The 12,866-nt window shown below is 38.6% G+C and overlaps 1 protein-coding gene across 3 annotated transcripts in view; it reads right to left on the bottom strand.

The window, feature by feature from the left end:
- The window catches only part of LOC124058103 (EGF-like repeat and discoidin I-like domain-containing protein 3), a 97,539-nt gene that overhangs the window by 21,224 nt on the left and 63,449 nt on the right, over positions 1 to 12,866 (bottom strand). For all 3 annotated transcript variants that reach the window (XM_046386979.1, XM_046386978.1, XM_046386977.1), the window contains 3 exons: positions 7,905 to 8,060; positions 6,656 to 6,800; positions 6,028 to 6,212 (listed from right to left, as the gene is read on the bottom strand). In XM_046386979.1, coding sequence (XP_046242935.1) covers positions 6,028 to 6,212; positions 6,656 to 6,800; positions 7,905 to 8,060 — 486 coding nt within the window. The remainder of the gene's footprint in view (positions 1 to 6,027; positions 6,213 to 6,655; positions 6,801 to 7,904; positions 8,061 to 12,866) is intronic.

The raw sequence follows: 12,866 nt of genomic DNA on the forward strand, positions 1-12,866 counted from the left end.
CTTGAGAAGAGATGAGAGTTTCAGTGGGACAAATTAAAGCCATTCTCCTCTGTGGATGGACCAAAACAACAAAAAAACACCAAGCTAATGCTAATGATGAAAAGAAATAGACTTTGTTGTCAGCAGAGCTGGTTTTGAGGTAGCGATCTGATTTGGAAGCTGTACTTGAAAATGATAACACCCGATTTGATTAAAACAACCGCAAGCTCATAGGCAATGAGCAGGAATCAATCTTGCATTATGTTTACTTATTGTTCCTTCTAGCTGAGACCATTCCTCTTTGCTTTTTGTGTCAGCCTGCACTGATGCATTAGGATCTAATGGCAGCTCCAGGAATTTACATCTGTAGTATATTAATTTATGAAATTGTGATTCATAAGGACATCCAGATTTACACTACAGTGAGATGAAAACTTTTAAGACAATCAAAACTAACTGCAGATGAGAAAATGGTGAAGCTTATTAGAAACAAAGGAGAGGCACCTGATTGATGCTGAAACTGATTTACAATTCAGCCCTAAACAAGCCCATATTACAAATTTATCATGTTTTTGTCCTTAAACCTCACATTACTCACATAATTACACTAACCACTAGGCCCATTTCAATGGTCAGATACATCAATATGCCAAAATGGACATAGTTTATTATGTTGTAGCTGTGTTTTTTAGGTAAAATAAAATCAGACTAAATGACTGCAAGCTCTGCGGGATGCTCCAGTATGGAAATGTGACATTCATTTGATTTAACTTGCTATGATTTCAAATTTTAGAAATGAAAATGGAAAAATCCATGAAACATTGCTCTTTGAAAAATGTATTTGATTTAATATTTGGTCACTGCAAAATAAAGTGTTTCCTTAGGGACTTACTGACCTTGAGTCTTTGGATACATTCAGTCCTCAGTGCCTCAATGCTACTCACTCGCCCATTCAAAATGTGGCCATTAGGAACAAGCCACTGCTTGACCCCTGGTATTGGTCATTTGCAGCTTTTTTCAGAACTATTCATCAAACTATTTCACACTCAACAACAGTGATTGAGTAGGGTTATAGGTGATAGGCGGGCTAAGGTCATGGTGTGTAGAGATTTTTTTTTCATTAATGAATTTAATGATTGTTTCAACAATTTGTGGATTAATTTAACGACTAATTTATCGATTATTCTGACTTTGTTTTAGATTCCTTGATTAATATTACTTTACCCAGATCACACTCAATATGTCAGGAGAATCACTGTTTTGTCAAATCCAGGAAGTGAGAATTCAGTGTCTTGCCCACCTCTTTGCTGACCATCATCATATCTGGAAGCCATGTACTGTACAGGTGGATTTTTACCAAAGTCAGGAAACAAATGGCCGCAACCCAATTCTGTCACACAGCTGCAATGTTTTCTGAGAACTGTAAACTTCGACCACCAAAAGCTGCACTTTTGAGGAGGTACCATTTTATCATTCTTGCCCTCAGTTCACATTAGCTACCTGGACACCTGGGTGCCAGTACAGTGTGTCTGTGAAGCTCAAGCAAAGCTTCATCATGGCATCTACTGTATATTGATCCACCCTGACCATCACAGTAGTATTCAGTAGGAAGGCACCATCATTTCTTCAATAATTACAGACTCCACACCTTTGCACAACTCACCAACCAACGGTCAGCTGTGGAAAGAAACTTTGAGCCCTCAACAAAGTTTATACAACTGGGGCTGTGATAGGGCACTTTACTTTTCTGTCAACTTGTCTTTGTCTCTTCTGTCTAGGCTTGCAGTCCCCTGCTGTGTTTTGTCCTTGGAGCAAAGAGATGCTTCTCACCCATGTGCCTACTGTGTCTTTTATTTACTATTATTTACCTCATCGGCGCAAGCCTGCACTCTCAAAGTAGTCATTTGTTTAATTGTTATGTGGGCTCTTCTTTGCATATGTCAGTTGACATTTATTTAAGTTCCCAGGATGCTGTTATTTTACTGCTCTGCCTTTAATCAAAAAAAAGGATGAAAATAATTGGATAAACCTGTCTAATATAACGTAAACATTGATCTTTGGCCACTTAAGTAGAGCAGACATGGTTATTATTTAATTACTGCAGGGTTAATAGTGTAGAATTTGATTGATTCCATGGATGCAGAAGTAAAACTGCATGTAAAAATACAATATGCAGGCCTCTGGAACATGCTTATCCAATATGTCACATTAGCACCAATATACTATTTGCACAGGGGCTACTGTAGTTCTCTCAAACTTTCCACATGCACGTTTTAGCTCACTCTGCATCATCAGAGGCAGAGGTGATTATCAGAGTGCCACAGCCACACAACACACATATTTATCACTTTAAGGAGATAATTGGCTGTGAAAACCCCGGAGACGGGGGATAACAAATGAGGCACCAGAACGAAATTACTTCCATAGCTTGTTTTGTAACCTTTGCAGGCTACAAATAAATTTAACAAGTTACAAGAAAAGAGATGCAGATTGCATTGTAAGTGTCTATTGAGAGTTAAGACATTTTTACACAACATGTTGGGCTGTTATTCAGGAAACCTACAGCTCATCATTACTCAATGCACAGATGTACATGATATGAGCACATATGTTAATGTTACCATGTCCATGCCCCTGCAACAAACACAGCTGCTGATGTTTGGAGAGGCCTAGCGAGGAACTGATAACCCCTGATTAGATATGGAAAAACAGTGGAAATGGTGTTACTTTAACTGATAATATTAAAAACCTTTCTGTCTGTTACATTTGTGAACTTTTGTACCACTAACACACACTATGTAGTACCTATACACAATCCAGCAATGGTCACATGAGGCATCCCACTTGCTTATTTGGATGCTGTGTGACAGCAAAAGAGAATTTATTGACATAAAGGAAAACAACAACAGCTAAATAAATTTAATGTATTTTTAGTGATAAATCACTTATGTAGTGGAGTGTCTGCACAGCACTAGCTTAGATCTCACTGGGACCTGCCGCTGTACTGTAGCTAAACTAAAAGGTTAGTATTGAGTTCAATCTTGCGTGCAAAGCTTAAAGATTGCACCGGACCAAAGCAAACTCAAAGACCCTTTCTTTTTCTGCTTTTTTGCCACAGGGATTATAATCTTAAAACGTTGTGGCAAAACAAGCTTGAAGTTTTGCAGGAAATGCAATTTAAGGCCTGTAATCTTTTCATCCTACTCTGATTAACAGTACTTTGTCAGACGGCTAATGTCCACTTCATAGACAGTTTTTAACCTGATATCTTTATGTGCTAAAGGATAACGAATCTTTAAATGCTGAATGGATTACTGAAGATATAACAGCACTGACTGCATCAGTCAAATATCACATACATGCTTAGATTATATGAGACATTTTCTCTTTTAACATTTTCTCTTTATTTCAACCACACACACACAGTAACACACTAACAAACAAACATTTATAATTTTCTGTATTCTCTCATAGGTGAAAAAACGCTGGTGCATGTCTTTTTTTTTAACTCAGAGCTAAACTTAATCAAGACATAAATAAGATTGATATAAGAACTTGAAGATTTCTTTCAAATATTTAAATAAAAATAGCCTCAAAATTTAGTGCAAGGCCCGGCCCATCAGTAATGCTCATATGCACACCAAAACATAGCAAAAGATGAGAAAGAGAAATGATGATGGTGAGCCCAGGTGTGTCTGATTGGGGTCTTTGTTTTCTGTAATTTAGGAAACAACAGGAAACAACTCGTCTCCTTCACTTCCTGTGAATACAGATACCACCTGGAACATTTTCAGTGCTACGAGCCACATGAGAGGTGATTCAAAATTCAACACCCAATTCCAGAAAGCAAATCCTTGCTCAATACTTTGACTGCAACGCAGTTAGGAGACGTAAGATGTTTACCATAATCAACAAAAAAATAAATAGTTAAATTAAAAAAATGCAGTGTACATGTTGCATTAAGAGGGACACTGTGAAATTGAAAAGGAGCTGCTGTCTCTCTGGCAATTTGTCTATGCTATGTGGACATGCTAACGTGCATAATTAACTAATCAGCTTATGCCAGCTGGAACACTTGGCAGCTCAGTCTGACAGCTTCGGCTCCTCTCTTGAAAACATCTTGAAAGATTCTGGTTTGGTCTCCCTCTGTGAAATTTTATCTACTGGCAGGCCAGAGTAAGTTCAGCTTGGGCTCCCACATGTCCACTTTGTGGTTTTTCTGTTTTTTTTTGGATTAGTTTTGTGGGCCAAAATTATTCAAATCTTCAGTGAGAAAATGCAATGATAACGTAATGTAATAATGTAATAAACTGATTCTTGAAAAACTACAAATCAAGAGACTACCAACTATACATAACAAACATACATACATACATACAAAACATATTGAGGTTAACAACTATGAAAAATAAAAATGAAATCCAAAAACAAGAATATTTACAGCTTGGGTAAATATTCATATATTGCTTACATGTATTTGAAGTATTCAGAGGAATATAACAGACAAAACGTGTGTGTCAGTTCCTGACTCTTTGGTTTGCAATTGAAATGAGATCTTGTCCAGTCCTAATCAAGAACTCCGACAGTTTGACAATCAGTGTCTGTAAAGACTTTCCCACTGCTTCCACCGCTAATCAGGAAGCAGGTGATTAATAGAAATACTTAATTTATCATTAGCACTGATTAATTCTGTTAATCTTTAAGGTTTAAAGTCGTTCAGTAACGTCACTGAGAATCAATTATTTCCCATAGCAACCAGTATAAAGACGACATCGACTGTGGGAGTTTAACAAATGCATGTAAGATGATGAATAACAACTGGTCAGTTCCAACAGCTGTATCAGTACAAATGTCGAAGAGCACCCCACAGTATACGACTTTTAATGTCATATATTGTATATGCTTGTGTGCGCAGAATCCTTGGCAGTGGAAGCCATTGATTTTCTCACTGTGTCCGTGTAGCATCTCCCCATTCCTGCCGGCACAGCATGTAATATGAGACCACAAGTTTTCCTTTACCCACAGCAATCAATTTTGTTTAGCCGTGGTCTGGATGGGGCCTGCCTAAGTACCCGTCTCCCCCACCACACAGCCCTGCATACCTTCATGCTTGGCTAAAAGCTTTCAGCGTAATAAAAAACATATCTGACTCAAGACCCTTCCAATCAGTCAGACGAGTCAGTGAGACTACAGAGGGCTAACTGTGTCACTGCTAGTGAGGTGGTGTGTGTGGTGTGAGCGCAGCAGAAAGGCCAAGAAATCAAAGCAATCCCTCTGATCTTCAATTCCCAGAGAAGACGATCCACATCATGATTCCTTCTATGCAGTATCAGTTTTGCAGTTTGAAGATGTGGTTTCTCAGTGAAATGCAAGAAGCAATTACTTTTTTTTTATCTTAAATGAAGAAGAAAGAAAAATTCCAATATATGAGGCCATGCATGAGGGCACACTGGGCATGTGTGAATCCAACTGATATATATCTTAAACTCCCTAGGTCTCAATCAGTTTCACAAATAGTTAATCTGAAAGACTGGGATGCAACAGTTCACTTGGAGACATGCCTTTCAGGAGACATTTTCAGCCATCAGTTACTGTAATGAAAACAAATGGATTGGTTGTTTTCAAAGAGATGGAAAGCTTGGGCTGCAGCCAAAGATAACAAGGCTAAACTCCTCCAACACCGGCAGTGTGGGTGTTAGATTCAAAAAGACTGGCATGGAAAAACAAGAAAAAAAGAAATCACTACCTATTACTGACTGTTTCTAAGAATAATATTGAGAGCTATCGAAAAGAGGTAGGATTTCAAGATATAATTTCATCACAGCTGACAGTGTATACATCAATGAAGTCTTTCCCTATCAAATATAATTAAAACCATTAGCTTGCAATACCATGTGAACACCATTAATTACTATGCCAAAGAGGTAGGAGCTAATCTTCAGCATAGTGAAAACCAGCTGTCTGCTACAACCTGGCTGTCTGTTGTTTATGTCCCAGCTAATGCTGTAGCAACAAAACAGAACAGATATAGCTCAGATAGCATCTCACCTGTAGCCACTGTGATTGGTCACTGTGTCCGGCCGTCCAAGCATTGACCTTGCCCTGTTTGTCCAACCGGGCCTTTCCCGGCTCCCAAGTGAACATATCCATGTTGAGAGTCCTGAAGATGCTGGATGCCGTGACCTGGTAGTCCTGGATATGGCCTGACTTCATTCCCAGTGGTTCAGAGCAGCCTAGCAACAACAAAAGAAAGCAGATTGCTTCTAACCTTCCTGATCTTATATCCATCCATCAAAAAAATAAAATAAAATCAGAAATCAGAATCGGCTGAATCTGAATCTGAAATCCAAGTAGATTTCACATGAACATGAAGACTTTGTTTGTGTTTTGCAACATAACAGTGAACACAGTAAGCAAAAAATGTTAGGAAAAAAACAATACAAGTGAAGAAGCATAAATATAAAATAGATATATGGCACTTGAATTTACAAAAATATATGTTAAACAATGTGCTGTTTTGTCTAGGAATGAACAAAGTTCACAATATGAAGCATAAAAAATACTTGAAATCCACAAGATAGTATGAAAAACATACTTTGTATTGTGTTGTATTATATATTTTCAGCACTCTAATCGCATAAAAAAGTGCAGAATGAAACTATTTATTTGCACATACCTGTTAGCTCACAACCAAGCAGCTCCATGCGTAAGGTGCAGTGCCTCCTGCAGACTTGGGGGTAAATGCGTACGTACTGGGCTTCGATGGGAGGTGTGAAGGAGTTGGCTGATGGGGCACTGTTATCCACATTTCCTCTGAAAATCTGTTGCAGGGGATGAAATAACAGCAGATGAGGGCAGGGAAAATGGTGAAGCAGATCAGTTTTGCTGTAATGTGGCAGTCTATCTGTCTCCGTCTCCCGTGTCTACTCCACACTCAACAAATTGCTATCATTCAAGGTCAATGAGTTAGAATTACAGGGAAAAAAAAGACGATTTCTCGCACCATTTGAGCCCGTAATTCATAAGAACAGTGGTGTGTTTAAAATTAGTGCTCCAATTATATCGCCATACCTTCTGGAGTGTTTTATTCAAATGACCTCAGATAGTCTGACAGATACTGTCTGGTTTGAATGACTGATTCACAGCATGTGTAAGGCACAGGAAAAGGACAGCAGAGCGGCAGAAAAACCAGGGAGAGACAGAGCAGTGTTTTCATTAGTAGAATCTGTCGTCAAGAGGCAACAGGTCAATGTGAAAAAAATCCCCAAACGTCAAAGACTGAGCGTGTGCGACTACTTGACGACTGACAGGTCCTACTGTACAGGTACTTAACCCAGTCAGCTCGTGCTGTTGTCATTTCCACCTCCAAAATTACTGCATACACATTTAGACTCTATCGTGCACATACATAATTTCCACATGTCCAATTTCATCTAACAACTACTCGCTGAAAAAGAGAAATTTAAACAACAAACAAAAATGAGATCATAGAACACACAACCCCAGACTCAATGTTCAGTGTTATAAATCTGAGAAAAAGTTTGGAGGTTTGAGGTCATTCGGAGCCCGGCCAAATGGAGGACAGCCGTGGTTTGCTGTCAGGAATGATAGAATGCTGTGTGCCCTATTTGGTGGCTGTTCATCCCCAAATAGTATAAAAATTCAATCTAGAAGTCATAAAAGAGGAGGGGGGTAAGGGGCAGCAAGATGGGCCCGGTGTGTGCTAGCTAATTAAAAAGCCATCTCATCATGTCCTCCACTCTGCCCTTGACTGAGTGCACAGTCTCTAGTCAGTGTGCACGTGTGTGAGTGTGGGCATATGTGTGTCTTTCTCTGTGTATTAGAGAGCGAATGGCTGAATGGAAAGAGTAGAGTGACGGTGATGAGTGTGTACATCTGAGTTTGTGTGCCCACGTGTGTCTCACCATATCCTCGTCTTTCCCCTTGACTTTGTATGTTCTCCAGCTCTTCCCGTCATCACTGTAGGCTACTTTGTAAGACTTGACGTACTCAGGGCTGCCGATACGCTTTGCACCCTGGGTAATTAGGCCGGTTACCCTCATTCTCCTCTGCAAGTTTATCTGTGAAGTAAAAAAAGAAAAATCATGAAATTATAGCTTCATTTTCAGATATTTTGAATGTGTGTGTTCGTGTCTCTTTGTGTGTGTGAGGACTGTGCATGCAAGTCATGGGAATCAATTTGCTCCCTTGTATCTTTTCTGTCAGGGCCATCCATCTTATTCAGAAAGTCTGTGATCAAATGGAACATTTAATCAATCCTCACGCTCCAGATCCAGTCTGACAGCCCTGTGCAGACTGTCAATATGGTGCCAATGTAAAGCAGCTTGGAGAGCCAAGAGGAAAAGATTAAGCTACAAAAGAGGAAAGTGATGAATGTTTCCAGAGATCCTGTGTAACACACACAAAGTGGGATCATTATCATCTAAACGAGATGAACGTGCTATGTGCTATGTGCTAAGGTTTGCTTTGACATATTTTTCACTAGCAGACTTTGATAAAATGTGTTGAAATTTGAAAATGACATCGTTCATATTTCCTGTCACAGATTAACAAGAGCAAGTTCATCAGGGTTGGGATTTTGCCATTATCAGAGTGGTTTTGGTGTGTTTATGTTTACATCACTACATATTCATAGTGCGACAGTTCTAGTTGTCAAGTGCAGCTTTAATATCACGTTTACCTTAATGTCTTTACTTAACGTCTCTACACTGAGTGGCCATCACACTGTATGGTCAAAACAGAAGCCAAAATCACTCAAGGCTGCTACATGATGGCTCCTAAAGGACCCGTCCGTGCAGCATCTCTCGCAGAAGTTATTCTGTTGGTGTATCTTGGTCATAATTAAAAATGTCACATTAAAGAGCTATATATTTCAAAGCATTTATTCAAAGCAGCTGGTGCTTCTGAATCTAAATTCATGCTCCCATGTCTCTGCCTATTAAATAACCTACCTCCAATTACACAATGGCAGCAGGCCATAAGAGACCTATAAGTGATGTTGCACATGTCACACCCATGTCTGTCTACACTCTACACTCTATGTCTTGAAGTGGCTCACTCGCTCCGTAATTCTGCTGAACTTGTTTTAAAATGTCTCCAGAGTTATTTTGTTATTTTTCTTCACGGCTGATGACAGCTCACTGCACTGCAACAACACGAAGAAGCCTGTGGTGACTAAGGAGCGGTGCTGCGTTACTCCCAAACTGTCATTAGAGGAATCCTTTTTTTTCTTTTTTTTTAATGGAGGATATTAATAATGATAAAAAAAGAAAAAATGAGATAAAGGAAATCAACAAGCATGACAATTATTCATTAATCATTTGGCACCAAGATGCTCTGTTTTCAGGGAAAAAAAAAGACAATTTAGATTGTCTGGCTCACCCACTGACAAAATATAAAAAGGAAGCTGTTTAGCATAACTGCAGAACAGAAGGGTGGCAATAATACAGCAATAATGAAAGGACTGGAATCCAGGACCTGGAATGGCCAGAGCTAAAATAGAAATGCAGACAATTTTGAATTACAAACCACAATGATTCAAGGTCAATATTATTCTTACCGTTCTTACCAAATTAAGCACACACATTCGAGACAACAAAATCCATACCTTAATGTGACATTGCAAACCAACAAGACTGTATTTAAGTTTATGGTTGTTTGAAGTTGAAATTTCTTTCTGTTTAAGAACCTGAACCACTTTAAAGCTGATTTGTAGGAAATGAAAGCCTAACTCCAGTGGCAATGAGACCACATTCAGGATGGTATATTCCAGGGACTTGAGCTCATTTTCCAGTACAGAATGTTAGTATTACTATGAAATAAGGCAATTTACAAGTAAAATATTTGAGAGCAAAGGCTCAAACTGAAAGTCTGAGCCCACTAATGTCTCCTGAGGACATTAGAGATCAGAGTATTGGCTCTCATGGATCCAGCACAAGAAAAGAACTGTATTTTCATCAACATTTGAAAGTGTCAAAAACTAATAGAGTAATGTATAAAAAAATTCTATTGTGGCATGGGTTTTCTTTTCTAATTTCCATTTGTAGATACAACACTCACTTACACCTATTTCTCGACACACTCAAACCAAAGTATCAAGGTAATTATACTTTAGGAACACTCTTTTAACCTTAGAGCTGCAATGACTCGCTTTTTCTCATTTGTGGCATTTTGTCCCTTTGCTCATGTTTTCACCATAAACATAGATATGTGTGTCACTAATTAGGAGCCCTGTCACTAAAAGGCCACTGCTGGGGTAATTGGGGGAATCCTTCACCTTTTTAATGACCACTCAGAAACATACGTCTGTCACGTCGGGGCTAATAGAGATGGATTTATTTGTTTGACTGAGGCGCTGTTGTCAATCTCTTCTATAAGCAGACATTGTCTTATATGAGTCAGTTTGAAGGAAAAGTGTGAGAGAAAGTTGACCTAAAACGCTTAAAATGGGAAACAGTGGGAGACAAAAAATTACACGGAGAAACACAGATTATATCGCAATAAATTTAGCACATAACCTTTGCAAGATACAGTACCATTTTCTAGTAAGTATAGAAGCTTCACAAAACTGCCATTATTCTTGAATGCCTTGTGCAATTGAACCCAAATTTAGATGACACATAAGCAGCCACGATGTTTTGATGCAAATCTCTGTGCCCTTGGCATACGAATGCACTCGCTGAGTTTGCTTTAGAGACTTTGAGCGAAAGAAAGCTTGAAGGAACACTGTAGAAGACAAAGTTTAGAATGAACTCTTACCCTTTCACCAATTCACCCTTTCCATTTGCCTGAAACTCAAGAGTATCTTGTGTATGAAGTGCTTGCGTAAAGTCTCCGAAGAAAAGCACTTCTATATCAAATCGTTTCTGTTCTCTAACTTTATTTGCAAGACAAAGAAAATACCATTTGCTTGCATGCTCTATAACTGGGTTTCTCTATGAAAAACATTCACGCTTGTGAGAAAATGGTTCAGCATGAAACCACTGCCAACATTCTGGAACTGATTATGTCCTGTGGCTATAATTCATACACCACCTTCAGGAAACACAACTTTGAAGCATCCCTGATATTTTTGGAACTGTTTTTCTACAGTGAATTTTAGTAAATGGGCAGCTGTCGACTTTGTCATGATCCTTCTGAGAATCATATCCTTGATTTTCCACTGGTTCTTTGAGATCACAGGTATATTTATACTATTAACAGCAACGACTGACACGTTTATTATTAACATCTAACAAGCCAGATCCTGAATTGTACTGAATAATGGCACAGGCTGTGTTAAGATCTGCAGAAAAATCTCATGACTCATCGTGACTACAACCAAAACAATTAGCAACTATTTCTTTAATCAATCCATCATTTCAGTCACGTAACCAAGCAAAAATATCAAAATGTGAAAGTTACTGTTTTTCTTCACCATATAGCATATGATTGTATCTGACAATCATATCCTATAAAATCATATTTTCATCAATCATTTTGGATTGTTGATTTGAAAAGCTAGCATTTTTCAATGTGTTCTGAAATCATACGGACACAGTTATCTCATAACAGAGAAAAATTATCAATAGTATAATAATTTGTATATTATATAATATGTATATAATATTATCCTATAATCATTGATTGCAGCAGAAATTTAAAAATGTCTCCCAAATGCTTGTTTTGTTGTAGTGCAGCTGTAAGGTCCCAGTTCACAAACGCCTCATATCTGAACCCAAAAGCCCTCTGCTAAACAATGAAGAACAGCATTACACTTCTTTATACTTTCCACTATTCTCTCCAGAGCTCATTAAGCCTTATTTCAAGAGTCCAAAACACCTTTATTTAGAGCCTTTAGGTGAAAATGGAACCAACTACACAATGGCTAGCTTCCATTCCTTTGTACTGTCAAGACCACTTACAATTACCAAATGTAATCATACCAACAAGCAAAACATCACACACGCATATAACGGTCAGGAGCATGTTGATCACACACTGAGATGAAAGTGTTGAGGGAATTGCAGCAGTACTGTAACAATTAAATTGCCCTCTGTCCTTGAAACTACATAAGAGGCCTGTTGTACTGCTGTGGCACCTGAGCACTTACACAAACACATACACACATTAAAACAGCCTTAACTTAATAGAGCACATTGTAATAGTAACCAAGACTATGCCACAACCCTACAGTAACAACCAACAGTATAAGTAATCATGTCATCACTCAGACAGTTCACAACTGGATTGCATACCTTTAAAGGGTTTGAAATGACATGAACAAAAGACCATAAATATGACTGAGATGTTGTGGCAGGACCAGAAAAAGGCAGCCCCATCACTTGGAGTGATTTGAAGCAGTTTTAGGGAAGTGGTCAGACAACTGTTGGACTGCTGTTAGAGAATGATGAATTACTCACAGCTGACGTGTTTATAGAGCTAAGTGCTAAAGGTGCTGCATTCAGTTTAGGCTCACTAATAACTGCAGTCATGCTGTGATCACAAGATAAACTGTGATGGAAAGATGATGATTTGTCTCAAAACCACAGAACAGAATGTTTAAATGTAATGTAACACTGCAATGAAAAGGGAAAATCTACCCAGAGAGACACAGAGTTAGACTCTAAGCAGGCCTCATATGTACATACTGGCACATTTCTGCAAATGTGAATACTGATGGAAATGTCCATCTGAACATTATGACATTAACAGTTCATCTTTCACTGAACTATGGAGAGAGCTTCTTAGCTTTTGCAAGTGATTTGGATTGTTTCATTCTTCCAACACAGTCAGCTGGAGCTATTCTCTGGTCAGACTGGCAGCATATTTCCCTTGAGTGTTCAAATGCAATTTTATGTGTGAGGTAGTCGTGGCGACGCTGTGGA

The sequence above is a fragment of the Scatophagus argus genome, chromosome 4 (genome assembly GCF_020382885.2).
Source record: "Scatophagus argus isolate fScaArg1 chromosome 4, fScaArg1.pri, whole genome shotgun sequence".
Lineage (NCBI taxonomy): Eukaryota > Metazoa > Chordata > Actinopteri > Scatophagidae > Scatophagus > Scatophagus argus.